Raw genomic sequence first — 26252 nt, forward strand, 5'->3', positions numbered from 1 at the left:
ATTTTACTACCCTTAAGTTCTATGCAACTAAAGTCACTATTTTCTTGCTAGATATTTCAAAGGCATTAGATAAAATGGTGTTTGGTTGCTAACAATGAACTATATTGCGCAATGAAAAAATCTATGGTTCTCCCAAAGTTTTAAAATATTTTTAAAATCTTATTTCTCCAAAGACATAAGCAACTTTAAACTTCGAGATCATTTTCTACTTATGCCTCAAAAAATGGGCATCATTATTTTAGATGTTCTTTCTTATTATTATGAGAGGGTTTTGTTGGCTGGGTCACTACCCATTTTACAAAAGAGAAAACCTAAAGTTTAGTAGGTTAATCCTTCAAATTGCTGTTCTGCTTTAAAAAAATTATTGATCAACCTTATAAAGAACCCAGGGGGTCTGAGGTTTCTGAAAACTTCACTTTTGAATTGGTCCCTAATAGTAGAAAAAATAATGCCCAAGTATCCTGATTCCTTGGGGAGAGAGGCATGGAAGCTGTTTGGCTCGCTACAATACTTGTGTTCTTTTGAAAGTTTTTCAGACATTAAAAAAACAAAACTATATCAGGGTTACTTTGTCTTGCAGACCAGACTGAACAACGATTTCCCAAAAAAGAAAAAGGTTGAGAGGCAGACATACCTCTAGCTCCAAAAATCCAGGTAATCTGTGTAATATGGCCAGATGGGATATATCCCCAGCTCCATAATACTCTCAAAGCCCCACATGCTGCTCGAGTTCTCAACCTGGCTTTGGGATTCTTTCAAAATGCAATACATTATAGACAAGTTATCCAAAGCAGGACTCGTGAAAGCACAAAGTAAAATGTTCCTCACATTTTAATAAGGATGACAAGAGGATGCTAATTCATTAGATGTCCGCAGTTTAGTTGTAGGTGCTGGTCTTTTCATTTTACTTGATTGATGGAAGACTGTGGCTTGTCAGAACCAGGGGGCCTGATCACATATGGGACTCATTACGGTGAGATTATGGTTACATTGAGAATGGGGTCAGGGTAGGGGGGATTTAAGAGCTGCAACAAAGTTATTCCACATAAAAAGGAAGAAAAAAACCATTATGCTCTATTCCTATAATAAACACCATGTATAATCTTCTTACATACAATGTAGATTTTTTAAAAAACCACAAAGATATTAACAACCAAAACACATGACTTTAAAATCCACAAATGACTGCTTAAAAAAAAAATCCAGGGAAGCTGCAATCCCAGAGAGGATGTGTCTCCTAGTTGAATAAAGTTGCTGCAGTTTTTCCTTGTAGGATGGGACTTAGCAGAGAAATAAAGGGGTTGTGTTGTCTTGTGTGACAGAGAGTAAATCCAAACATAAGCATTTCAAAGGCCAGCCAGGCCACCCCTCCCTTCCCCAGCCCATCATCCTCCTGCAAAGTGTTCACAATTTTCAGTCCATCTTTCCCAAAGCCAATAGACACAGAATCAGCTTTTCCCGGCTCTGCCTTGCAAGTTGGGGCTGCTTGATGGGAAAATGAAATAAAATCAAAGGAAAAAATGCAAATTCATTGATGCTTCCCTGACTAGACTAGTGTGAAATCTCTGCCCCTGACATAAAAAAGAAGGAACCATCTGAATGTCAAGGTTGTCTCCTGAAGACCCTGTTCTACAAAGCTACATACAGCTTTCTTAGCTGAGTGCTAGCCAGCACACCCTCACTCTACACCAGATGTCTTCGTTTGCTGGGACTAACTCACAAGTGTCCCCCGTGCCCCATGGGAAAAATTCACAAGCTTTATCAGGCAACAGTTACCCATAGCTTCTCAGCATTTGACCCAAGAATCGAGCAGCCTGCTAGGAGTTTAAGAAGAGATGTAGAGGGAGAGAGAATAAATCATACAGGTGGAACCGGCTTCCCATGAGCGCCTTGCACACTGTAAGACCCTCGGGGCGGGGGCGGGGGTGTGCCGTGCCCTGCCTTACCTGGTACACGTCCCGCAGCCCACACCACGTCCGCAGCACCTGGTGGCAAGCCCGCAGTCTCTCCGTGTACCATCTCCTCAGCGTGGATACGGTCAAGTTCCACACGAAGCGGCTGCCGTTGAACAGCAAGTCCTCCACTCCACACATGAACACCGAGGCCATGCCTCCTCCTTCCCTCGGAACCCGGGATGCCCGGCTCCCGCAGTTGCAGCCCAGCGAGCAGATCACAGCAATCCCAGCACCTGGGCTCAGACGCTGACTTCTGCTAGCAGCCGGGGGTCAATCTTCCACCACATTGGCCTTTCACAGTCGGAGCTGGCCAGGCTCCGGCCCTATGCCCCGGGATTGGGCGCCTGCCAACCAACGGCTGCGGCTGGCACACACAAGCCCAGTGTCCACTCCGCCCCTTTCGCTGGCAGCCCAGAGCAAGCTGCGCTAAGCTCCGCCAGGCGAGCCCTCGGCTTTCCCCCGGCGCGGAAGCCCTGGCCTGCGAGGACTCCCCCTGGTGCTCCCGGAGTGCGCTGGGCAGGGGGGTAAGCGGAGTGACTCTTTGCAGGTGGAGAGGAGAGCTGCATTTTAGCACACGTGGCTTGTACGTCCTACACACACACACACACACACACACACACACACACACACACACACAGCTGAGTCTCCTAATTTGCTTCGGAGACCACCTTACTTTTCCCTACAGGGTCTGTGCTTGACATCTGGTTCTGCTCATACTGATAAATATCCCTGGGCAACAACCCATGCAGGAGGAAAAAAAAAAGTCTTCCATAGCATCCCTTTGGACCCCACTCCTGGGGGAACAGCTCTGAATGTTTTCCTTGGTTGGGCTAGAGCCAGGAGATGAAGATACCAGTTTCAAAGCAACAGTGTGTGAGTGGCTCCAGAACCTGACTTTGCTATCTTGAGGGTCTACAAAAAAATGACAACTTGCCTGTTGTTGCCAGCCAGGGAGCAGGTCCCCGCACCCCTGCCACTGTGCTCATTCCAATGCAGCAGTCAGTTATAAGAAAACAAAGAGGGCTCGTGGTCTCTAGCAGGTAGCTTCTGCTCATTATTTGCTGGAACATATGAGCTCACAAGAGAATCCTTGTTTTGATTCTGGAAAATTCAGCCTCTGAACATGTCTAGCAGCAGCTGCCAGCACAAACCTGCACAGTTAGTTTATTCTCTACTCAAACCAGGAGAAGCTATTCCACCACTCACAAACTCACCAGATAATGTTTTTTAAAGTTCTCCCCCAGGAATTGATATTGCCCAAGGTATTTGGTAAGGGGACCCCGGATTGCCCCACATACTATTAGTCTCTGTTTTTCTGTAGGATGTGTGTAGATTTCATTCGGGTAGACTGACATTTCTTATAGCAAAAGCACTGCAGCCCATTTCAGACTGTTGTGTTCTCCTGAATCCATCTGCAAGACAATTGTCTGTATTTTATTGGCACTTTCACACATGGGCTGTTATCTTTGCCATTATGTGGCAGAAGGGTAAGGAGCCAGAGCCTTTCTCCTGAACTAGCTCAGAAGGCCTCAGAACAGATTATTGACAAGTTAATCAGATTTGTTTCAGGTTTCAAATATAGAATTGGAATCTTAATTCAGGTGAAACTCAATCAGTCAAAAGAACACAAAAATCTGCCTTCAAAGTGCCTGTTGTTTTCAAAGCAACCACAATCAAGAAACTTTTAAATGAGATTTCTTCTTTCACTATTTTTTATTTCTCTTTATTACCAATAAAGTTGCCTGAGAGTTTTTGTTGAATTTGTTAATGGACATAAGATCTGATCCAAGATCTGTGAATTTTCTTTTTTATAGTTAATCTGCTCTGCATGCTCATTAGTATTAGCATTCTAAAGATATTCTCCAAGATAATGGTCACAGTATTGATATAGAATCAGAATATACTAGGTTTTACTGAATCAAAAGAAAATAAACGAAGGGCAATTTGAAAAAGAAATGTTGTAATTCTGATAACAAACTCCTGAACTTCAAAAATGGCCAATTTGTATCAATGAATGTGGTGGTACATTTCTTTTTTTAAATGATGCAGTGTGACTGTCTTCTCAAAAATTTTGAGTAACCAAGGGAATACCAGGATAAAACCTACAACAGAGCAATTGCCTCTGTCTTATGACATCATCCTTTCTCTCAGAAGTGTTGCTCTGGAAACACCATGGCCGTTCATAGGTCTAATGTCAGTGGTCAATTCCAACTTCAGTCATTTTCATTCAAGGTTTCCAAAGTCAATGTTTACACTATTTTCTAGAAAATAGCATGTTGTGTAATAAGGGTTCTCAAAGGATAATCCTTCAACCAGCAACATCCCCTGGAAACTGGTTAGAGATTCAAGTTCCCAAGCTGCTCCAGGGCATGAGGTCAGGGCTCTCAGTTATCTTGCAGCCTCTGTGTGATTCCACTTATGCTAGAGTTTGAGAAGCATTATTTTAGGGCATGGTATTTAGGAGACAAGTGTCCTAAGAGAGACACCACTGACTTAAATCCCTGTTATGTAAGACCTGTGGGATCTTGCATAAGCTCTTTAAACCCACAAAGCCTCAATGTCCTCATCTATAAAATGGGTATGATATCACAATTAATCACAGAGAATGTTGGGGAAAATTAAATAAAATATTCTGTATAAAGTGTTTAGTGTAGTGGTGGCAAAGCATAAGCACCCAAAGAAAAGAAACTACCACCACCCTTGAAATAAGGAATTTTTTCTTTTTATTTTTTGTAGTCAGATAAAACAGTACAAGTAAACTGTGTGGTCTTTTAAAAAATTTCTTGGCTAATTATCAACATCTGCTTTCCTATCCCTTTCTGTGTGTTGGGTGTTAAAGTTGGTGGTGACTTGTTCGGAGAGTAGTATTGCAACTTTTGTTTAAATCCCCCAAAAGCTGTTGGAGCTAGATTTTCCCCACCACAGCCAACCATTCCTGGGGACTCTGCATAGTGTATGCTCAAAGCTACATGCAAAATCAGGAAAAGATATCTTGTTTCCACCTCTATAAACACTGATGCTTCTTCTTATTCCAGCAGCTCTCCTCTCCTACAGCAGAAATCTGAAGCTGAGGCTAGGATGAGTAGGATTTTTGAGTGAAGGAAGTGCAAGGTCCCCCACACAGGAGACTGACTGGGTGGCAAGGGAAACTGAATGTGTAACAGTGGAGAAAAGGGTGACCAAAGTGAGGCATCATTCTTAAAATTGACAAGCCAAGTGGGACATACCTGTTGGGAACCACCCTGCCTGGTATCAGAAGCTGTAACCCCCACCAAGGCTAAGGCTGAGGGAGTGACTTTGGACCATAAGCCAGCTAGGAGACAAAAGCTTATCTTCCTGGCAGGAGCGCTGCTTCTGCTGCTTCTGCTGCTTCATTCATAACTGAACCCCAATGCTTGGTCAGTTAGCTAATGATGGGTAAGATTCCCCAAGGGGGGAATGATCTAAGACAGGCACGATCACATGGCAGGCCCCCAAGAAAGGACTTTGGGGGCTACAGCAAAAGGGGGTGATGGACCCTCGCTCCTCGGCTTTGACATAGCCTGAGTCCTCATAGTCTGGGAGAAAATCTCCTTATCTCTTGGTTGCCTTACTTCCCTTGCTCCATCTAAGCCTGAGACAATGACAGGGTGGTGCAGCTCTGTGTTGAAAAGGGCGGGTTCCCTGGGTGATCAGGCCTAAGAAAGAATATGTAAAATCCTATGAAACCTGCTTTGTTTAGAATGCTCTCAGCTGAATGATGAGGGCCCAAGGAAGAAGTAAGTTTGTTCCTTAAAGTTTTTTACAGCTGTTTGACCCTGACTCAAAATAGGCCCTCAGATTTCTATGTTACCCATTGTTTGATCCTTACTTCCTAGCAATGAGTAATGAGCTTTACCTGAATTCTTATGCAAATGAAACCAATAAAGACTTCTCCAGCGGGGGAACAGAATGCGCTCCCCACTAGAGAGAGTGACCATTCCATTCCTACTTCCCTACAGGACCTGGTTGTCTCTGTGCATGTTTTTCTCGAGTGTTGACGAGCCATCCACAGCATTCCACGGTCACTGCCGGTCGGTGATCCTGTCACATACCAGATCTCAGACACTCACCCTTGAAACTGGTGTAAAGTTTCCTTTGAAAAGGTGTTAAATCAAGCTAGCTTCAAAATTGTCTTGTGTTTTGTTTCTTTCTTTTTCTTTTTTTTTTCCATAATTTAAGAAGAGCATTTTGTTTTCTCTCCAGCATCAGAGTTCCCTGCAATTCACTGTAATTTTCTGAAGCTGTCTCTGGAGGCTTACAGAGCTGCTTCAGGTGACAGCATTACTCACACTCCTGGGAGTTCTGCTAGAGATGCAAAAGAGAAACTGTCTCATCATCATCCCTGAGACTCCTGTAGGTTCTCCTTTGAGCAATCAGCAAGAACACAGCACAAATGCCAACCTGTCTCTGGAAAGAGATTGCCTGTTGGTAATATAGCAACTTCCAGAGGTCCCCTCTGTCCATCAGAAAGACAGAGTCCACCTGATGCCCATGGACATTGTTAAACTGTACTTTGTACCTTTGACACCAGTGTGGCTAACTCCTGCTAGACCACGAGTATCTGACACAGGGCTTTCAATCCAAGAAGTTTTGCACTCCCCACCCATACCCCAGGGACATTTGGCAATGTCTGGAAATATTTTGATTGTCCAATATTTTGAGTAGAAATTTTCTTGGGATTGTTACTGGCATCTGGTGGGTAGAGGCCAGGGATGCTGTTCAATATCTTACAATGCCCAGGACAGTCCCCAAGACAAAGCATTATTCTTCCCTAAATGTTAATAGTTCAATGATTGAGGAACTCTGGTCTAGTTAAGCACTACACTCTGCCGTTCCTCTCACATGAGGAAACACTCTTCTCTCCTGATATTTCCTCCCCAAAAGGCAAATTGGGAAGAAATGCAATGATCATTCTATAATTGTTTTCATTACTTCAACAGAGAGGTAAGTCCTTTGAGAAAGAACTAAAATGTCATTTCCATTATTTTCACTAACCTTTTTGGAATATTTGTCATAAAAATAAGGATAGTAATTTTCATCATAAGCTATTTATATTTTATTACTTTACCTTCTAGTTTTATTATTTCATTTAAATTAAAAGCTCCTTAGTGGGGATGAAACATACTGAAAAAAGATTCTCCCATAAGGAGACCAAGGTGCAATGCTGATGTGTCCTGGTGCTGGGTGCTGCTTTGACAGTGTACTGCCCCTTCAGTCCACTTTTCTCTGTTTGACTGTAAGCTCAGTGAGGAATCCCTGCTTGGAAAATTTTTAGTGACCTTGCAATCTTCCCACTACATGTCAATAGTGCCCCCAATTATTGTGACAGCAACAAGAACACATTTCTGAGTGCCTCTGGGTGGGTGGTAGCCACCCTCATTAAAAAACTGGTAGAAATAGGGACAGAGTCTTATTCATATTTGTTTCTTCTGTGACTGGCACATTACAGGCAATCAATAAATTTTTTTCTTTTTTTAATTTTTATTTTTTTGTCATTTCTTAATTTTATTTTAATTGTTCTTCAAGTATAGGTTTCTGCCCTTTACCCCTTATTGACCTGACAAATGAATGACTCTGTCTCAACAGAGAATACAGAAAGAAATTCATCCATTCCCAAAATACACTCATTAAAAAAATTATGTATTGAGTTTTCATGCCATGTCAGGCAGGAGTTAAGTACTTGGAATGAACTGTTACAAAACAGAGACAGTCTCTCTCTAAGTGGGTCATAGAAGAGAATGGGGAAGGCAAATGGTTAAACAAGTGATACAAAGGGGCAGCCACTGCCACATGGGCTCTAACAGAGACATGTAACGCAGAATGTGGGGAATGAAGTGCCTCCCTCAGAGAGTGATGGTGCAGCTGAGACCTGAAGGTTGAGTAGGGAGAGTTAGTAGTCCTACACAGAGTAAGCTGTAAAAATTAAGGCTTTATGGAAAGAGGGATTCAGATTTGTGCAGCTTTAAGGAAAGGAGCAGGAGGTGATGCTTCAGAGATCTGGGGAAGCCTAGCTGGGAGGCTGCTGCAGAGCTCCAGGGTTGAGAATAAAGAGCTTATGGTAGGATTGTGGAAATGTCCACACAACTGAACTGAAGGAGTCAACATGTGTCAGCACCTCCTGGGATCATGGGGTTAATTCGGTGGGAAAAGCTACCCTCTTTAAAGCAAGTACCTCTCATGGCCTCTGGGAGAGCTGTCCAACTGTGCAGAGGGAGGCCACCCACTTAGAGGGTCTGCATGCCCTTCCCCTTCCATCTCCTGTCCCAAGAAGGAGGCAGGAGGGCTTGTGGGAGACAAGTTCTATTTCAGTTTCACTTGACCAGAGGCTGGGTGGTCTTGCTCCTTCCTCCTCTCCTACTTTCTCTCCTCTCACACTTTGGCTGAAAGAGCAAGGTGCATCCTTCAGTCTCAGCCTCCAGCAGGAGATGAAAGGGAACATTCAGAGCAGTGGAATCTGAAAGGAAGGAACAAGCCATGGTTGTCCTAGCCCATGGCTGACAAGTAAGCAAGCTGGTTAAATTCTGCAGCTGCCTTCATGACATTCAACAGCTTTTTGACTAAAAACACTACAAACTAAATACTCATAATATCTAAGTGCTAAGGTATTTATCCAGCTTCTATTCTCTGGCACACTCCTAGAAGAAAAGAAAACAAAACACATTTCCATCTTTCTCAAAAACCTCATTTGTTATTTTATTAAATCAAATTCTGCTTGCTTAAAGGAGAGGATGGATGCTATCTTTATTGTATAAAGAAGTATAAAAAAGAGAGCAACATGTTAGACTCTGCATTGTATCCACTTTTACTAGATATTCCACTGAAAACATATGGAGATTTTAAGCCAGTTCAAATTTTAGAAGTTCCTGGTAATTGTGAAGGCACTTGGATGCTGGTTCCAAGGAAGCCCATGTAGATAAGAGGGAAAGAGCTGACTTTCTTCTTTAAAGAAATAGCATCAGCCTGAGAACCAAAGGATTTCTGGTTTAGTTCCTAGTCAGGGCACATACCTGGGTTACAGGCCAGGTCTGTAGCAGAGGGTGCATGAGAGACAACACACATAGAGGTTTCTCTTCCTTTCTTTCTCCCTCCCTTCCCTCCTCTCTAAAAATAAGTAAATAAAAAAAATAAAAAGAAAAAATAGTATTAATCTGATCTTTTACCACCCATCCCCATAATTTGTCACCTTTTATTTATACCTAATTTACATGGATGTCAACAATGACAAAAATAGTAATAAATTTGTCTACATAGCACACTTTATTTCTAAATTAATAAAGGCAGCTCCACATACAGCTTCACTTGATTCTCACAATCTTCTCCCTACATCTAGAGGAGAAAACCATCACTGGCTTCATTTCATGGTTAAAGAAACTGAGGCAAAGAAGAGCTGCATAATTTGCTGAAGAGTTTAAAATCATTTTGAAAAGGTGTGCTGCTAATTTTTCAGTCCTGCTTTAATTGAGAGACAAAAGGACAATTTCTTTGATAAGTTATCATTTGCTTTGACTTCATACTAAAATGTATAAGGTATAGATGGCTCTAAGGTTTATTTAATACACCAGGAACTGAATGTGACAAAATGTCCACCCCTTAGGTTTGCCCAATTTAAATAAGAATAAAATAACAATGAGAAGAAGAAGAAAATCTATTACAAAAGTAACATTTGTTTATGGGGGATAAGAGAGTAGTTATTTAAAATCCAATGGACCTTCACTCTTATGGTAGAAGAACAATGAAAAGATATATAGAAAATCTTGACTCTCCAATGATTAACCATTCTACTGATATGCAGATAATTTCATAAAATGAAAAACTGAAATCAGCCAAAATCAATGCATAGCAAAGTGGCAAAACTCTCAAAGCCAGGTATACTCTAGCTATCAAACAAATATGGGCAATAGGTTATAAAAAAGATTATTTTCACATTACTACTGAAAAATACAGAATGAGTTGGCAGGCCTATTGTTAAAAAATTGCAACTATTTGGCCTTAGAAGCAAGAGCAAAATAAAAGCAATGTAGCATCTAGAAAAAAGGGACATAAATATATTTCTTGTATTTTGTTTTCCTAAAATTAACTGACAGTAACAATATATAGCTATCAACTACCAAATAAATTGTCTAAAAGAAGATGAAGAAGCCAAAAGCAGCATGCTACAGGCCTCAAGACCTAAGGACATTTTATAAAGTTGAGAATAAAGTTGTATATTCTTCTGACCAAGAGTTCAGATAGCTCCTAGAAGTGCTTAAGAGGAATGAACAGAACTATGATCTTGTCTTGATTCCATAAGAGAAAGACAACAGGAATATCACTTTGGATGGAGCTGGCCTCAAATAAATTTAAGGTAGTCCTCCTCACCCTGAAAAGATTCCATTATTATCTCAGTTAGGTGGTTTTACGGATAAATTTGTGGGTTTTTTTGTATGCTTACATATTTTGTCAGATAGTGTTGCCTGTCCATCCATCAGTATCTACCCCCTTTTCAAAGACTGACTTTGTGGGTGGCTATTTTCCATGCCCCCAGGATGAACTATGATTGCCCTAAGGCACAGGTGGCAAACACAAGGCCCTCAGGCCAAATCTGGCCTGGCAGCTTGTTTCTACCTGGCAGCAGTGCCAAGGTCTTTGCCCCTAGTTAAGGTAGTAGTTACATTTATATAGTCCTAAAATTATATTTGACCCTTTGAAGGCAACCACAAGGCTGATGTGGCCCCTGGTGAAAATGAGTTTGACACCCCTGTCATGCCTTCCCTTAGACTCTAAGGGAAGACATGATGACCCATTCTAGCAAAAAGATAGTAAAGCTTTCTAAAGAGTTTTGGAAAGGATTTCCTTCTTTGAAGAGATGGAACAACATGAGAATTTTGTTAGTACAATGCTTGATTCCTGTTTGGAATAGTGTTGTTTGAAAACACAATACTTCAAGCTATAATAGCTATCTTGTGACCAAGAGGACATGTGTTGACAGCAAAGACAGTAGAAAAGAGGATGGTAAAAATCAGGGTCCTTGACAACACTTAGATATGGAACAACCTGGGATCAACTGACTTATAGATGACTTGTAATGAGATGTAAACAATGAATGGCCTTACACAGTTTAAGCTAATATTAATTGTAAGTTTTGTTACTTTTAATAGATCACATTTCAAAAGTTACCACATAGCTATACTAATCAAGATAGTGTGGTACTTGAATAAAGGTAGATATATGAATCAATAAAATAGAATCAAGAATACAGAAATAAATTCTTACATATATGGTTGTCTCATTTTTGACAAGCATTCAGCACCATTCATTGGGAAAGAATATTCTTTTTAACAAATGGTGCTGGGACCAGTGGATAGCCACATGCAAAAGAATGAGTATGAACTCCTACCTCACACCATACACAAAAAAATCAGGATAGATCAAAGAATTAAAAGGAAGAGTTAAGCCCTGCTTGGTGTGGTCCAGTTGATTGGAGCATTGTCCTGTAAACTTAAAGGTCACGGGTTTGATTCACAGTTAGAGCACATGCCTAGGTTGTGAGTTTGGTCCTTGGTGAGGGTGTGCATGAGAGGCAACCAGTTGATGTTTCCCTCCATATCTCTATCCCTCCCTTCCCCTCCCTCTAAAATCAATAAGCGTGTCCTTGGGTAAGAATAAAAACATAAAAGTAAAAATTAAAAGCAAGATTTTTGGTCAAGATGGAGGTGTAGGCAGATACAGCTTGCCTCTTTGCACTACCATATCAAAATTACAACTAAAATATAGAACAACCATCACTCAGAAATATCAGATATTGAGTTGAATAGAAGTCTGATAACTGCAGAATTAAATCATATCCATATAGGCTGGTAGGAGGGGCAGAGAAGCGAATGGGGTTGGTCCCATATCCATGTGTGGTGGATAAAAATTTAGGAGGGATGTCTCGTGAATGAGGAGTCTCAGCCCCATACCAGGTACCCCAGCCCAGAGTTCCAGTGCCAGGAAGAAAAGTCTCCATAACTTCTAGCTGCAAAAACCAGAGGAGGTTGAGTTGGTAGAAGAAACTTCTGGAGTCCCAAGCAGTTCCCTTTAAATAACCCACATATGGACTTACTCAGATTCACTCCTTCTGAGCTCCAGCACTGATGTAGCAATTTGAAAGGCATCGGTAGCATAAAGGGAGAAACTTTAGTGTCTGGCATCAAGGTGGGAGCTGGGGCACAGCTTTTGCTAAGACAGAAAGGTGAGCAGAAGCCATAGTCCCTTTTCTTAGCCCTCCCTCCAAAGAGCCACAGATCCGGCAGATGAGTACCATATCTGATACTCTACTAAGGTGGTTAACACTGTTTGCCCCACCATGGAGATCCTCAGAGACTCCATCCCACCCAACTTACAGGCCCACCCAAGCTGTTAACAACATGACTTTTCCATATGAATTGCTGGTCTTGACTTATGCTTCATGACTTCCTAAATATTATCAAAGAAGTGATAGCCAGCATCAGTGAGCTCCCAGTTCTCATAGCACTTGAAGGTGGCCCTTGGACCAGCACTAGCAGTAGGCAGCCTAGATTCACAGCTTGACCTCTCCTGGGACTCTCAGAGCCCAACACAAGTAGCAACTATCTCACATTGCTTTATAGGTCAGGCAGGGTAGCCCAAGGCAGAATACAGGTGGGGGCTGTCCTTGGCCTGCACCATCTGGGAAACCCAAGAGCCTGTGCACCCAGTGTACAGCTACAGACCATGTTGGAGAACACCACCTTGCCCCTGAACAGTTGATCCTCCAGAGGGTCAGTGTTAACAACCAGTGGTTACAACCAGTCCTTGCAGCTGGCTGGCCTGGGTAAATCCTTCCCATTGATCTGCCAACAAAAATCAAGGCTCAGTTACAATAGGATGGTGCACTCAGCCCACACAAAGGTCACAACATTGACCTTTGGGTGATAGGGGAGTACCCAGCTTGGGTGATAGGGGAGGCTGTGCCACTGGACCCTACAGGACACCTAATACATTAGGCTACACTACAAGACAGGGTGTCATAGCTGCTCTATCTAAAACATAGAAACAAACAAAGGGAGGCTGCCAAAATGAAGAGACAAAGAACATGGCTCAAATGAAGGAACGAATCACATCTCCAGAATAAGAACTAAACAAAATAGAGGTAAGCAATCTACTAGATGCAAAGTTCAAAACACTGGTTGTAAGGATGCTCAAATAACCTGTTGAGGACATCAGCAGCATAAAAAAGATTTAGTCAGAAATGAAGGATACACTAATTAAAATAAAGAACAATTTACAGGGAAACAATAGTAGAGTGGATGAAGGCAAGAGTCAAATCAATGTGGAACATAATGAAGCAAAAAACAACCAGTCAGAACAAAAAGTATAAAAAAAGAATCCCCCAAAAATGAGTATAAGCAGCCACAGGGACAACTTCAAGAGGTCCAACATTCATATCATAGGGGTGCCAGAAGGAGAAGAGAAAGAGCAAGAAATTAGAAATATATCTGAATAAATAATGAAAACAAACTTCCCTAATTTGGTGAAAGAAATAGACATGGAAGTCCAGGAAGCACAGAGAGTCCCAAACAAGATGGATGTAGAGACACACTCCAAGACACATCATAATTAAAATGCCAAAGGTTAAGGATAGAGAATCTTAAAAACACAAGAGAAGCAGAGAGTTACCTATAGGGGAGTTCCTATAAGACTATCAGATGATTTCTCAAAAGAAACTTGCAGGCCAGAAGGGACTGACAAGAAATATTCAAAGTCTTGGAAAGCAAGGATCTACAGTCAAGATTGCTCCACCCAGCAAAGATATCATTTAGAATTGAAGGGCAGATAGAGAGCTTTCCAGACAAGAAAAAACTGAAGGAGCTCATCATCACCAACCATTATTATATGAAATGTTAAAGGGACTTATTATATGAAATGTTAAAGGGACTTATTCAAGAATTTAAATAAAGATTTTTTAAAGCAGATATACAAATATCTAGTAAGAAGATGAAAATATGCTCAATATCATTAGTAATTAGGGAAATACAAATGAAAACTACAATGATATATCACTGCACACCCACTAGTATGGCTATGATAAAAAAGGCAGACATAACAAGTGTTGATGAGGATGTGGAAAAACTGGAATGCTTATATGTTATCTGTGGATAATGTAAAATGGTTCAGTCACTGCGAAAAAGACTGGTGACTTCTAAAATGGTTAAACATAATACCAGGGAATTGCCATGTGGCTCAGCAATTCCATTCCTAGTTATATACCCAAAAGAAGTAAAAACCTGTGTTCTTAAAACAACTTACCCACAAATGTTCATAGCATTACTATTCATAAGAACCAAATAGTGGAAACAACTCACATGTCTATCAGCTGAGGAATAGACTCAAAAAAAGTCACATATACATATAATGTAGTATTATTTAGAAATAAAAAGAAATGAAGTATACAGACAAATGAAAAAACATGTTCATATAAAACTTGGACATCAGTGTTCACTACAGCTTTATTAATAAGTGTCAGAAAATGGAAACAACTCAAATGTCACTTGATGAGTGGATAGACAACAGAGAGTATAGCTATATTATGGAATATTACTCAGCCATTAAAAGGATGAAGTATTGACACATGTTACAACATAGATGAGTATTGAAAACGTTATGCTGGGACTTCCGGCAAGATGGAGGAATAGGTGGACGCACTGTACCTCCTCGCACAACCAAGATTAGAACAACAATAATTTACAGATAGAATAACACTCAGAACTGATAGAGGATTTATCTGAATGGAAGTCGGACAGCCAAGAAGTTGAAGTAGACCCGTACATCCAGACTGGTAGGAGATGACGAGCTGGGCGGGCACAGGGCTGGCGCGGGTCGGTGGCGCACGGAGATCAGGGAAAATTTGGCGTGAAATCGGCGCGACAGCCATCCGGGGCGCAAGAACGCAGCGGTGATCCCTGAGTATGCAAGCTGTGGCTGGCGGACCCAGTGAGGCAGCGATTGTGGACCAGGGCAGAGCTCGCAGCCCAGGATCCCAGAGAAGGGTCTGAGCCCAGGAGAATGGAACTACCACCATTGTTCCCTCCCGTCCCCGCTCCCACCCCCACCCCCACATATAACATCACAATCTAGCGACCGGGGTGCCCAGCCCCGGTGAACAACTAAGGCTCCACCCCCCACCGTAAAAAGAGTGATCAGACCGGGGGGGGGCGGTGGGAGGAGAGACAGGGAAGGACATAAGACATGTTTCCAACAGAACAGATCAGTCCCCCAGGACTCATCCTTTTGAACGACCAAGAAATAGCCAATCTATCAGATGCACAGTTCAAAACACTGGTGATCAGAAAGCTCATGGAATTGGTTGATTTTGGGCGCAATTTAGATGAAAGGATGCAGGTTACCATAAAAGAGATGCAGGAAGATACGTGGAGGAGAGCCAATAGTGAAAGGAAGGAATCTGAGTCTCAAAACAATACAGTGGACCAGAAGGAAGATAGAATCAACCAAGCAGGAAAGCATGATGAAATAAGAATTCAAAAAATCGAGGAAAAGCTTAAGAGCATCCAGGACACCTTTAAAGTTCCAACATCTGAATTAAAGGGGTACCAGAATGGGAAGGGGAAAGCAACAAATTGAGCACATATTTGAACAAATAATAAAGTAGAACTTCCCCAATCTGGCAAAGGAAACAGTCTTCCAAGAAATCCAAGAAGCTCAGAAAGCCCCAAAGAAGTTGGACCCAAGAAGAAACACACCAAGGCACATCATAATTATTTTAGCCAAGGTAAAAACGAAGGAGAGAATCCTAGAAGCAGCAAGAGATAAGGGGATAGTAACCTACAAAGGAGTTCCCATCAGACTGTCAGCTGATTTCTCCAAAGAGACCTTACAGGCAAGAAGGGGCTGGAAAGAAATATTCCAAGTCATGAAAGACAAGGACCTACATCCCAGATTGCTCTATCCAGCAAAGCTCTCATTTAGAATGGAAGGGAAGATAAAGTGCTTTTCAGATAAGGTCAAATTAAAGGAGTTCATCATCACCAAGCCCTTATTTTATGAAATGCTAAAGGGACTTATATAAGAAAAGAAGATAAAGAAAAGATATGTATAGTAAAAGGACAGCAAATTCACAATTATTAACAACCACACCTAAAGCAAAACCAAAAGAAACTAAGTAAACAACTAGAACAGGAACAGAACCACAGAAATGGAGGGCACATGGAGGGCTAGCAGCAGGGGGGTGGGAGGAGGAGAGGGGGGAAAAGGTATAGAGAATAAGTAGCATAGAATGTAGGTTGAAAATAGACAGGGGGAGGGCAAGAATAGTACGGGAAATGTAGAAGCTAAAGAACTCATAAGTATGACACATGGACATGAACTAAAGGGGGGGGGACGTGGGTGGGAGAGGGGGTACAGGGTGGAGGGGAGAGAAGAGGGGAAATGGGACAACTGTAATAGCATAATCAATAAAATATATTTTAAAAAAGAATATATTCAAAATACATCAAAGACTTAAATGTTAGACTCAAAACCATAAAAATCCTAAAAGAAAACATATGCAGCAAAATCTCAGACATTGCTCATAGCAATTGTTTATCAGATATATCTCCCCAGGCAACAGGAACAAAAGAAAAAATAAACCAATGGGACTACATCAAACTAAAAATTTTTTGCACAGCAAACAAAATCATCAACAAAATAAAAAGACAACCCACAGAATGGGAGAAGATATCTACCAGTATATCTGATAAGGGGTTAATATCTAAAGTTTATAAAGAACTCACAAAACTCAACCCCATAAAAACCAAACAACCCAATTAAAAAATGAGCAAAGGATCTGAATAGACACCTCTCCAAAGAGGACATGCAGATGGCCAATAGATGTATGAAAAGATGCTCAATGCCACTAATCATCAGAGAAATACACATTAAAACCACAATGAGATATCATCTCACACCTGTCAGAATGGCTGTCATCAATAAATCCACAAAGTAGTACTGGCGAGGATGTGGAAAAAGCAGAACCCTCATGCACTGTTGGTGGGGGTGCAGGTTGGTGCAGCCACTGTTGGTGCAGCCACTCCATACTTCCACTGAAGCAGTATGGGGATATCTCAAAAAATTAAAAATGGATCTGTTTTTTGACCCAGTGATCCCACTTCTGTGAATATATCCACAGGAACCCAAAACACTAATTTAAAAAACTACAAGCACTCCTATGTTCATTGCAGCATTATTTATAATTACCAAGGTATGGAATTGGCCCAAGTGTCTATCAGTAGATGAGTGGATAAAACAACTATGGTATATTTACACAATGGAATTCTACTTGACCATAAAAAAAGAAGAAAAATTTACCCTTTGCAGCAGTATGAATGGACCTGGAGAATATTATGCTAAGTTAAATAAACCAGTCAGAGAAAGACAAATAGCATATTATTTCACTCATTTGTGGAATCTAACAAACAGAACTAACAAGCAAAATGGAGACAGACTCATGGTTGGGGAGCATATGACAGCTGGTGCAGTGGGGAGGTTAGGGGTTCAAAGGGATTGAGGAAAAAGGAAAAAGGAAGGACTCATGGACATGGACAATAGTGTGATGATTGCTGGTGGGAGGGAGGTATAAGGGACTAAATGGTAATGGAAAAATACAATAAACATGAAAACAAAACAAAACAAAACAAAAGAAAACATTATGCTAAGTGAAAGATGCCAGATCAAAAGTCCATATTTCCACACAGACAGAAAGTAGATTAGTGGTTGCCAAGAGCTTGGGGGTAGGGTTGGGATATGGGCAGTGACTATTAATGGGTATGGAGTTTCTTTATGGGGTAATGAAAATGATCCGGAATTAGATAGTGATGATATTTGCACAGCCTTGTGACTATATTAAAAACCAGTGAATTGTACACTTAAAAAGTGAATTTTGTGGTATATGAATAAATAAAATACAGAATAATAAGCAATCAATAAGAATAACTAAAAAGGGAATAAAACACTGATACATGCTACAACATGGATGAATCTCAAAACCACTATATGAAGTGAAAGAGCCAGTCATAAAGACCACGTATTTTATGATTACACTGATATAAAACATCCAGATTAGGCAAATCCAAAGAAAGAAATAACAGTGGCTACTTAGGGCTGAAGGCATTTGGAGAGGGTAAAGGAAAATGGGGGGCAAGCCTGTGGGCACAGAGTTTCTTTTTAAGACAATGAAAATCTTCTAACATTATTATAGTGATGAATACACCACTCTTTAAACAGACTGAAAGCCACTAAAATGTATGCTTCACAAGTGGACTTGATGATATGTGAATGTATCTCAATAAAGCTGTCACCAAAAAAGGTTAAAAAGGATGGACTACATTTTAACACTTCACCTACATTTGCTATAAATTCTACAATGAGCATAAAATGCCTCTGTTTTTTAAAAAGTGGTGTTCAATTTTTTCTTATTTGGAAAAAATTGCTTATTATACAAAACAAAGTAAAAATGAAAGCAAGAAAAAAGTCCTGCACATGAACTGTGTTGTAAAACTGAGTGCACACAGAAAAAAATGAGAAAAAGATATCAAATAGATCATAATCATCTCTGAGTTGGGATCCCAGGATGATTTTTATCTACTTGTGGGGAGGGTTTTCTTTTCCTGGTTTTCTATATCAGCACATTTTACCTTTTAATTTTTTTGAAATGCACATATCATCATACAAGAGGGTTTTCAGTGAAGAAAGCATATGCTTCTCTGCATCCTGGTTCCTCAATTCCAGGCTGCTATGTAAGGTTGTTAAGCTGTTTATTGCACAAGGGCATATGGCTGAGGCAATGAGTGGGGTTATTAACCCAGTCCAGGAATGCTGTGTACAGAAGTGGAAGCTCTGCCTGGCTCCCAACCTGAAAGGCAACCATGATGTCCAGTTTCTTATAGAGCCCTCCAGACATAGTCTATGTTATGCAAACATATACATGATACTGTTTGTACAAAAAAGTTATTTAAAAAGAATGAAAAAATGGCAGAGAAAATCAACACAATATAATCAGATTTCAAATACATCTAGAGAACTTATCGAAGTAGCATAGTAAAATTGGATTTAAAGGAAGGAAAAAAAAACGTATTTGGAACAAACGAGCCTTAAGGGAAGAGTCCTAACTCCAATGATTCTTGGACTGTTTTCCACCTTAGCCATTCACAATTCACATACATTACTTAAGCAGCAAATAAAATTGCTTGTTACTCATTGCCAAGTGGGTCCATATTTGGTATTTCATTCACCACACTCCCCACAGTTTAGGAGATGTGATGTGCATGTGGTCCACCCTCCATGATGCAAAGCTTTGGATTTTAATATGCTGAGAAACATGAGAATGAGTGCTCCCATGTGAAGATGGGATTTCTATTTCATTCACTCCAGTGTCCCCCCAAACAAGGAAACTGCTCACATAGAAATCCTACAGCACTCTATTAATTTGCATTCCAACATTTCTATATTCATTCAACTTGGGCTGAAGTTTCAACTTGTTTACTTAGGGTAATAATGATTAAATCAGTAAATAATTCAAATTATGACATCTGAATTATAAGGATTACTTTGTCACTCTAACATTTTAACTTTGTCTGTGTTTCTGTTACATGTTTTGCCTGCCTCATTACAGAAGGCAATGCTAGTCTTTTGAGTTTCAGCTCTGCCTCAAGCTCTTCACCTGAAAAGCTCCTTCATTCCTAAACACTCTTCCCAGGATTTCACCCAATAAACTCCCATTTATCTTTCTAATCTTAGCTTGAATGTGAGTCTTCTGAAGCAGGTGAGTGCTCCATCACAGCAACTTAATCTTTCCCCTTGAACATTCATTACATTGACAATACTGCTTAAAGCCTGATTTTGCCACCAGACCATAAGCTCATGAGTTCAGGGACCACCTATTTGGTCACCACTGCATCTCCATTGTTTAGCAGGGTGCCTGGCTCATAGCAGGTACTAAATAACCTGTTAACTGAGTTTACATTTACATGGAAATGTAAAAGCTACATATAACCCTGGAGAGAATTTGCTCATTAAAAAAATCAGGTGCAAGTTAAAAGAGAGCTTGAAATTTATTGAGACCTAAAAACAATAAAGCTTGAAAGCTACACTGAGGTCTAGAAGCATTTTCCAACCTCTTTCCAAGGAAGAGATAGGGAGAAAAATGAGGCTGATAGTGGATCAGGGCCAATCATTTGATGGAAAACAACCACACTGGGATACAATGGCTGAGACCAGGAAGGCCATCAGATGGCTCAAGTGTAAGACATTTCTAATACATTTGGGCACACTGTGGGCTAAGAAAGCAGGTGACATGTAAGATCTCTGAGCTGAACTATGTTAATTTTAATTTGATTTGATTCAAATAGATCTAGACAGTAGCAGCAGGGATTACTCCAGGCATATTTGTCCTCCTAAGTGGCTTAGTTCTCTAAAACCCTATCAAAAGTGCTTTAGGACATTCAGAAACTAGTTCTATTACTTCAAGGTATGCTAAGAGCAGGATAAGACTTGAACTCATTTGCCTTGCAGATTTTTTCTGTCTCTATTTCTAGAACAGATACATAAGTCTGTTAACTGATTAACTGCAAGAGTGCAAAGAATGTCAACAGTTATTGGCATTCTTTACTTATGTTTTGAATGCCATTTTCCATACATGCTACTGTACAGTTTCAGAGAAGATAAAGAATTAAAATAAATAATTTAAGATATGAAACAGAGAAATAAAAAAACACAAACATTATATTTACATGTTAAAGTACAACTTCAATAAATACTTGGTTATGTTCAAACTGGGGAAGATTTTTCAAAAGCCCACGATCATTGAAATATGGTTTTGTGGAAAGGAGAGCATCCAGATTAATTTAATTTGCTTTCATAGCAATGAAAACTTATGGAGACTGGCTACCTTCAACTCTTCCTTCTAAGTAATGACATGGGAAAGAGGGGAGGATATGAACCCTCAGCAGCCAAGGGCAGGTCCCAAAGCAATGTTAGCAATCAGGAATTGAATTCACCTATTTTATCTTAAAGATTCACATGGATTTTATACTCTTTTTCATACTATATCTTTGTTTTTCTGTCTAAAATTTCACACCATGTTTTTGTTGTTATTGTTTCCCATAATCACTTAGGATACTTCCCAATGCCTTGATGAGGAGATTGCATTATCCTACGTAGAAGTACACATATAGACTTTAGGGGATATAGTCACTATAATCTTTATAGATTTTAGAAAAGCTTTTAGCTGAGTAAAATAAAACTTTTTCATCAGTAAGTAATTAGATATGGCAGTCTATGTATAGATGATTCTTCTGCAGTCTCACAGAAACTCCTGTCATATCACATGCCACACTATAGTGAATTTCTCATTTCTCACATCTGTCCAACTGCTGTAGTCATGGGGCGATTACCAACCTCCATTCTACCCATGATTAGCCTAAGCCACTTGCAGTAATTCCATTCTCCTCTCCGTGTGCTTGGTTTAAGAAAGTACATGCCAGTCTTGGTGATTCAGCCCCATGGGGGAGTCTACTGGGGACTTCTGGGAAACTTTGCCTGGAGCTAGTTGAGCCACCTTGCTGCCAGCTCCAGGATGAAACCACGCAGAAATCAATTTAAGTAAGACAATTCCCAAGAAGAAACCTGTAGTGCTGCAAAGGAGCTGGAGCTTTCCCACCCAGACTTCTTGAGGTAATACAATCTTTTAAAATTAAGTCAATTAATTTGTGCCTTCTCTGTTTCTTTAGAAGATCTTTAACAATATACTTTACGTCAGACTGGAAACTTAGTCAAGGTCAGGATGTATGATTTATTTGTTTTTTATCCCAGAGGCCAATACAATATCCTACATATAGTAAGGGCTTAATTCATATATGAAAGAATACATTGAATGAATTATCAAACTTAAGATGTACAATAGGAAATCCCTGTCAACTCCAGGCTTCTAAGACATCTAATATCCAAATGAGCAACCCAGATTGTAGATACTGTGACATGAAGGTAGGTGGAGTGTTGGCTTCAGGAGCTAGTACTACATTTGACCTCACTATGACTAATATTGTACATGACAAACAGCAATAAAAAGGTATCAGGAACCCATGGGAAGCAAGAACGAAAATGGCTGACTAAAGAGTAGGTGAAAAAGGTACAAAATGGTTATTTTGTTCAAAGGAGGCACTGCAGTGTGGTGTCTGAGTTATGGTACTAATCATTCTAACACAGGATGCTGGAGAGGAATATAGCATTGTACCTGTGGGACATCCAGGAGGACATGCAGTAGCAATTAGACGTGTAGGCTATCCTGATGATACCATGTATGTTTACACTGATGAAACAGAAAGACTAGGTAAAATCTGCACCACTTCATTAGCAGGGACTGCTCAGATCATAGAGATGTTTTGAAGTTTAGCATGGATACAGAGGCCTCCAAAGGGCACACAAATATTCCTCAGAAAAGACAAATTTAGTCCTTCCTGATATTCCTGAGAAAAGAAGTTGTGTGTCAGACATTGGGTTATGGAATTTCCCACCCATCAATCCATCCTAATGTCCCCAACAGTTCAGAAGTGTTATCATCATTTCCATTTTAAAACTGATCTAATGGAGCAGTTACTTCCATTAAACAAATAATTAATTTAATGGTAAATACAACAGGGAATGCCACATAACATAGCATTCTATCAGGGGTCCTTTTCTAGCAAAGGGCTCTGTGATAGGTAAATTTCAACAAGGAAGGAGGAAACTCTTTCTCATCAGGTAAATGGAGAAACAAAAGGAGTTCCAGAAATTACTGCTTACCCCCGAGACTATGAAATATCAGACATTATACAAATAGAGTGACAGGATATTTCACAGACAGGATAAAAGGGTGGACAGGTTTTGGTGTGTAGGAACTTTAAATATGCATTTAATGCAATCAAGCTTGAAAATAAGAGTTTTAAGGATGGTCAGACCTTACAAGTTTAAATGTAGTCCATTTATTAAATACAGTATAGCATTCTCTCTCTATTCCACATGAGTGTACACACATACATACTGATCTCTGCACATTTTAATTCTACCTAGAATCATAGACAAGTCTATTCCTAAGAATGTTTTCTTCTGGATTCTCTTAAAAAACCTCAAATGGGAAATCTAGTGCAAATATATTTTTTCCCATGAGATTTCTGTTCAGTAATAAAACTGAAAAATTAAAAAATGCATAAAAATATAAAACTTTAGAAGATCATTTTAATATAATTTTCTTAATACCAAGGATAAAATATGACTATATTTAAACCTGTTTATTAAAGTGTCAGATGATAACTATAGTTGTTCTATATTGATTTCTTATTATAAAGCACCTAGTTGGCCCTAGCTGGTGTAGCTCAGTGGACTGAGTGTGGGCTGCGAACCAAAGCATCGCAGGTTCGATTCCCAGTCAGGGCACATGCCTGGGTTGCAGGCCACAGCCCCCAGCAATTGCACATTGACGTTTCTCTCTCTCTTTTTCTTCCTCCCTTCCCTCTCTAAAAATAAATAAATAAAATCTCTTTAAAAATTAAAAAAAGCACCTAGTTAGCATTTAATTCTCACCATCACCTGTGGAAGAGATGTTATTATTATTACCTCTATTTTACAGATGGTGAAACTGAGGCATAGAGAGGTGAAGAGGGTGACAGGTTAGATTTAGAGCCTGAAGAGAGGCAGACACTAGCGTACCCAGAGGCCAACAATAAAAGCAGAGCAGTAAGGTTAGCATTTGATACTAGGTGGAGTTGGGCACAAACAGAGTCAGTCAAGAAAGACAAAAAGCCAAATTCATGTGAACAGTTAGAAATGAGGACACCAGCAAAGGAAAGCAAGGCATCAAGAAAGGTGGGTCTGGTGGTTCAGAACCCAAAACTCCAGCAGTAATGGAAGGAAGTACAAGAGATCTTGTGATACCCACAGTAGTCTACCAAGAGGGCAGGGACCACGAATGACTGTCTTTCTCATAGTCATATCTTTAGGGACTGTCACAGGGGGGTACACCCACAGGTACTCAGAAAAGTTTGCTTAAAGTGGTAGAAATGGAAGGGGTGAGACACATATTCTCCTAGGGGAGAAATGTGGGCACCATATACACAGAGGCTGTGATTTCTTTTTGCTGTTGTTGTTTGTTTGTTTTCTAATTTTTTAAATTACAGCTCCCATTCAATATTATTTGTATTAGTTTCAGGTGTACAACATAGTGGATAGACAATCATATACTTTACCAAATGGTCCCCTGATATTTTCAGTATCCACCTGACACCACACATAGTTAATTACAATATTATTGACTATATCCCTTATACTGGAATTTACATCCCTGTGACTATTTTGTAACTACCAATCTGTATTTCTCAAACCCTTCATCTTTTTCACCTATTCCCCCACCTCTCTCACCCCTGAGAATTGTTAGTCTGATCTCTGTATCTGTGAGTCTGTTTCTGTTTTGTTTGCTCATTTATATTGCTCTTCAGATTTCACATGTAAGTAAAATCAGATGGTATTTGTCTTTCTCTGACTTACTTATCTCACTTAGATAATATTTTCTAGGCCATTCATGCTGTCACAAATTGTATGAGTTCATTCTTTTTTATGGTCAAGTACTATTCCATTGTATTTTTGTACAACAGCTTTTTAATCCACTTATCTATTGATGGGCTCTAGGGTTGTTTCCTTATCTTGGCTATTATAAATAATGCTACAATGAACACAGGGGTGTGTATCTTCTTTCAAATTAGTGTTTTGGGTTTCTTGGGATATATTTCCAGAAGTGAAATCACTGGGTCATAAGGCAGTTCCATTTTTAATTTTTTGATGAGAAGCTGTAGTCAAAGCTCTTTGCCTGCAAATGATAGAAACATAATTCTGATTTAAACAAGGGAGTTTATCAATTTATATGACCAGATTGGGGAACAGTCAGGGTCAAATGGGTCTTGAGGGTGCCAAGAATTTTCTCTTTCTCTTTGTACTTGCCACTTTTTCTTTTGCACTTCATTCATTTTCTGAGGTTTCTTATCTCAACAGGTGGGCTATCTCAATAGAGTATAAAACCACTACCAAAAACTGCTCTAGGTGCACCTTCTGATAGCCTACTGATCAAAGTAAAATAAAGCACTCTTCCCTGGCAGCTCCAGTATGTTAAATCATGTGAAAGAATGTTGATTAACTATCACAAGCATGGCGTCCAGGTTGGAGGGTCTGGGTATGTGTGTAGTGATTGGCTCAGTCAGCAACAGGAGCCATCCCAGGGTCCAGAAGGGTGGGGAGCCATTATTAGTAGTCTCTGGCCAAACAACTGGATCAAAAGTGTGGAAAGAACATTTCCTCTAGTGAAGGCAATTCTTGTTCCCAGAAGAAGAAGGTAAAGGGGTGCTGGGCAGCAGAAACATTAGATGTCCTCTCCAAGGCCTCCTGCCTTTGAGGCAAACCAATACCAAGCTAAGGCAGAATCATTGCTAACTCATGACACCTTTACTGTGGAGTACACCATGAGGTCTGCCTTACTCCAATACTGTATTTTCCAGTCCTTCCCTCATTTGCAGCAGAAATTAAATAATTCATGGTGACCTGATTTCTGGTCTGCAGAAAGGTCCTCCTGGTTCTGTGGAAGCCCATCCAACTGAAATTTCAATTTAACTTGGTCCATCTTAGTGAAACAGTACCTCTGGATACACACCATATTGATAGCCATAGTCTTTACATTAAAGTGACTTCCAATAATATTCTTTTGCATTTTCAATGATTTGGTTATATGAAAACTTGGGTATAATACTTATTAAATATTCCCGTTTGTTCTAGAAAGAGTACATCGCTTTTTTGTTTTCCACCCCCAAAATATCAGTAACACCACATTATCAATTTTACTGGGTTTCCATAAATCTAAAAGCTTAAGACATTATTAAAGAGGCTCTCACCATTGTCTTCTGGGAGGGCACTTCTTATTCCCTTTCCATAATCCAATGCAAAAAAGACACAGGTCCCAAATACTAAAACATTTGCCAAGGTTGACTTAATGTTTTTAAATGGCCAAAAGCATGCTCACACTCTCACTGGCTCAACTTTTAAAGTGACAGTTTTGATGAACAATGGCTGTTGGAAAACCCCACACTGGATTCTAGCCGATACTCCACAGTGGTGCTTACAACTTTTCTGTCAAGATGCCAAGTGTGCAAGGTGCGAACGAGTTCCTAGTGTATCTGGATCCTCACAGTCAATAGTCATTACACCCACAGGTTCACATGCTACCCAGACAGT

General features: G+C 40.1%; 1 protein-coding gene across 2 annotated transcripts in view; it reads right to left on the reverse strand.

Annotated features, from left to right (window-relative positions):
• FRMD4B (FERM domain containing 4B) overlaps positions 1 to 26252 on the reverse strand; it is a 449639-nt gene that overhangs the window by 193406 nt on the left and 229981 nt on the right. The window contains exon 1 of one of the 2 annotated variants that reach the window (XM_045832346.1): positions 1947 to 2188. The exons of the other annotated variant lie outside the window; for it this stretch is intronic. Coding sequence (XP_045688302.1) covers positions 1947 to 2108 — 162 coding nt within the window. The 5' untranslated portion in view covers positions 2109 to 2188. Of the gene's footprint in view, positions 1 to 1946; positions 2189 to 26252 lie in introns of those variants that run through there. 2 annotated transcript variants of the gene reach the window in all.

Source organism: Phyllostomus hastatus, unplaced genomic scaffold, assembly GCF_019186645.2.
Source record: "Phyllostomus hastatus isolate PE091 unplaced genomic scaffold, TTU_PhHast_1.1 phas_contig_16, whole genome shotgun sequence".
In the NCBI taxonomy this organism is placed as follows: Eukaryota; Metazoa; Chordata; class Mammalia; order Chiroptera; family Phyllostomidae; genus Phyllostomus; species Phyllostomus hastatus.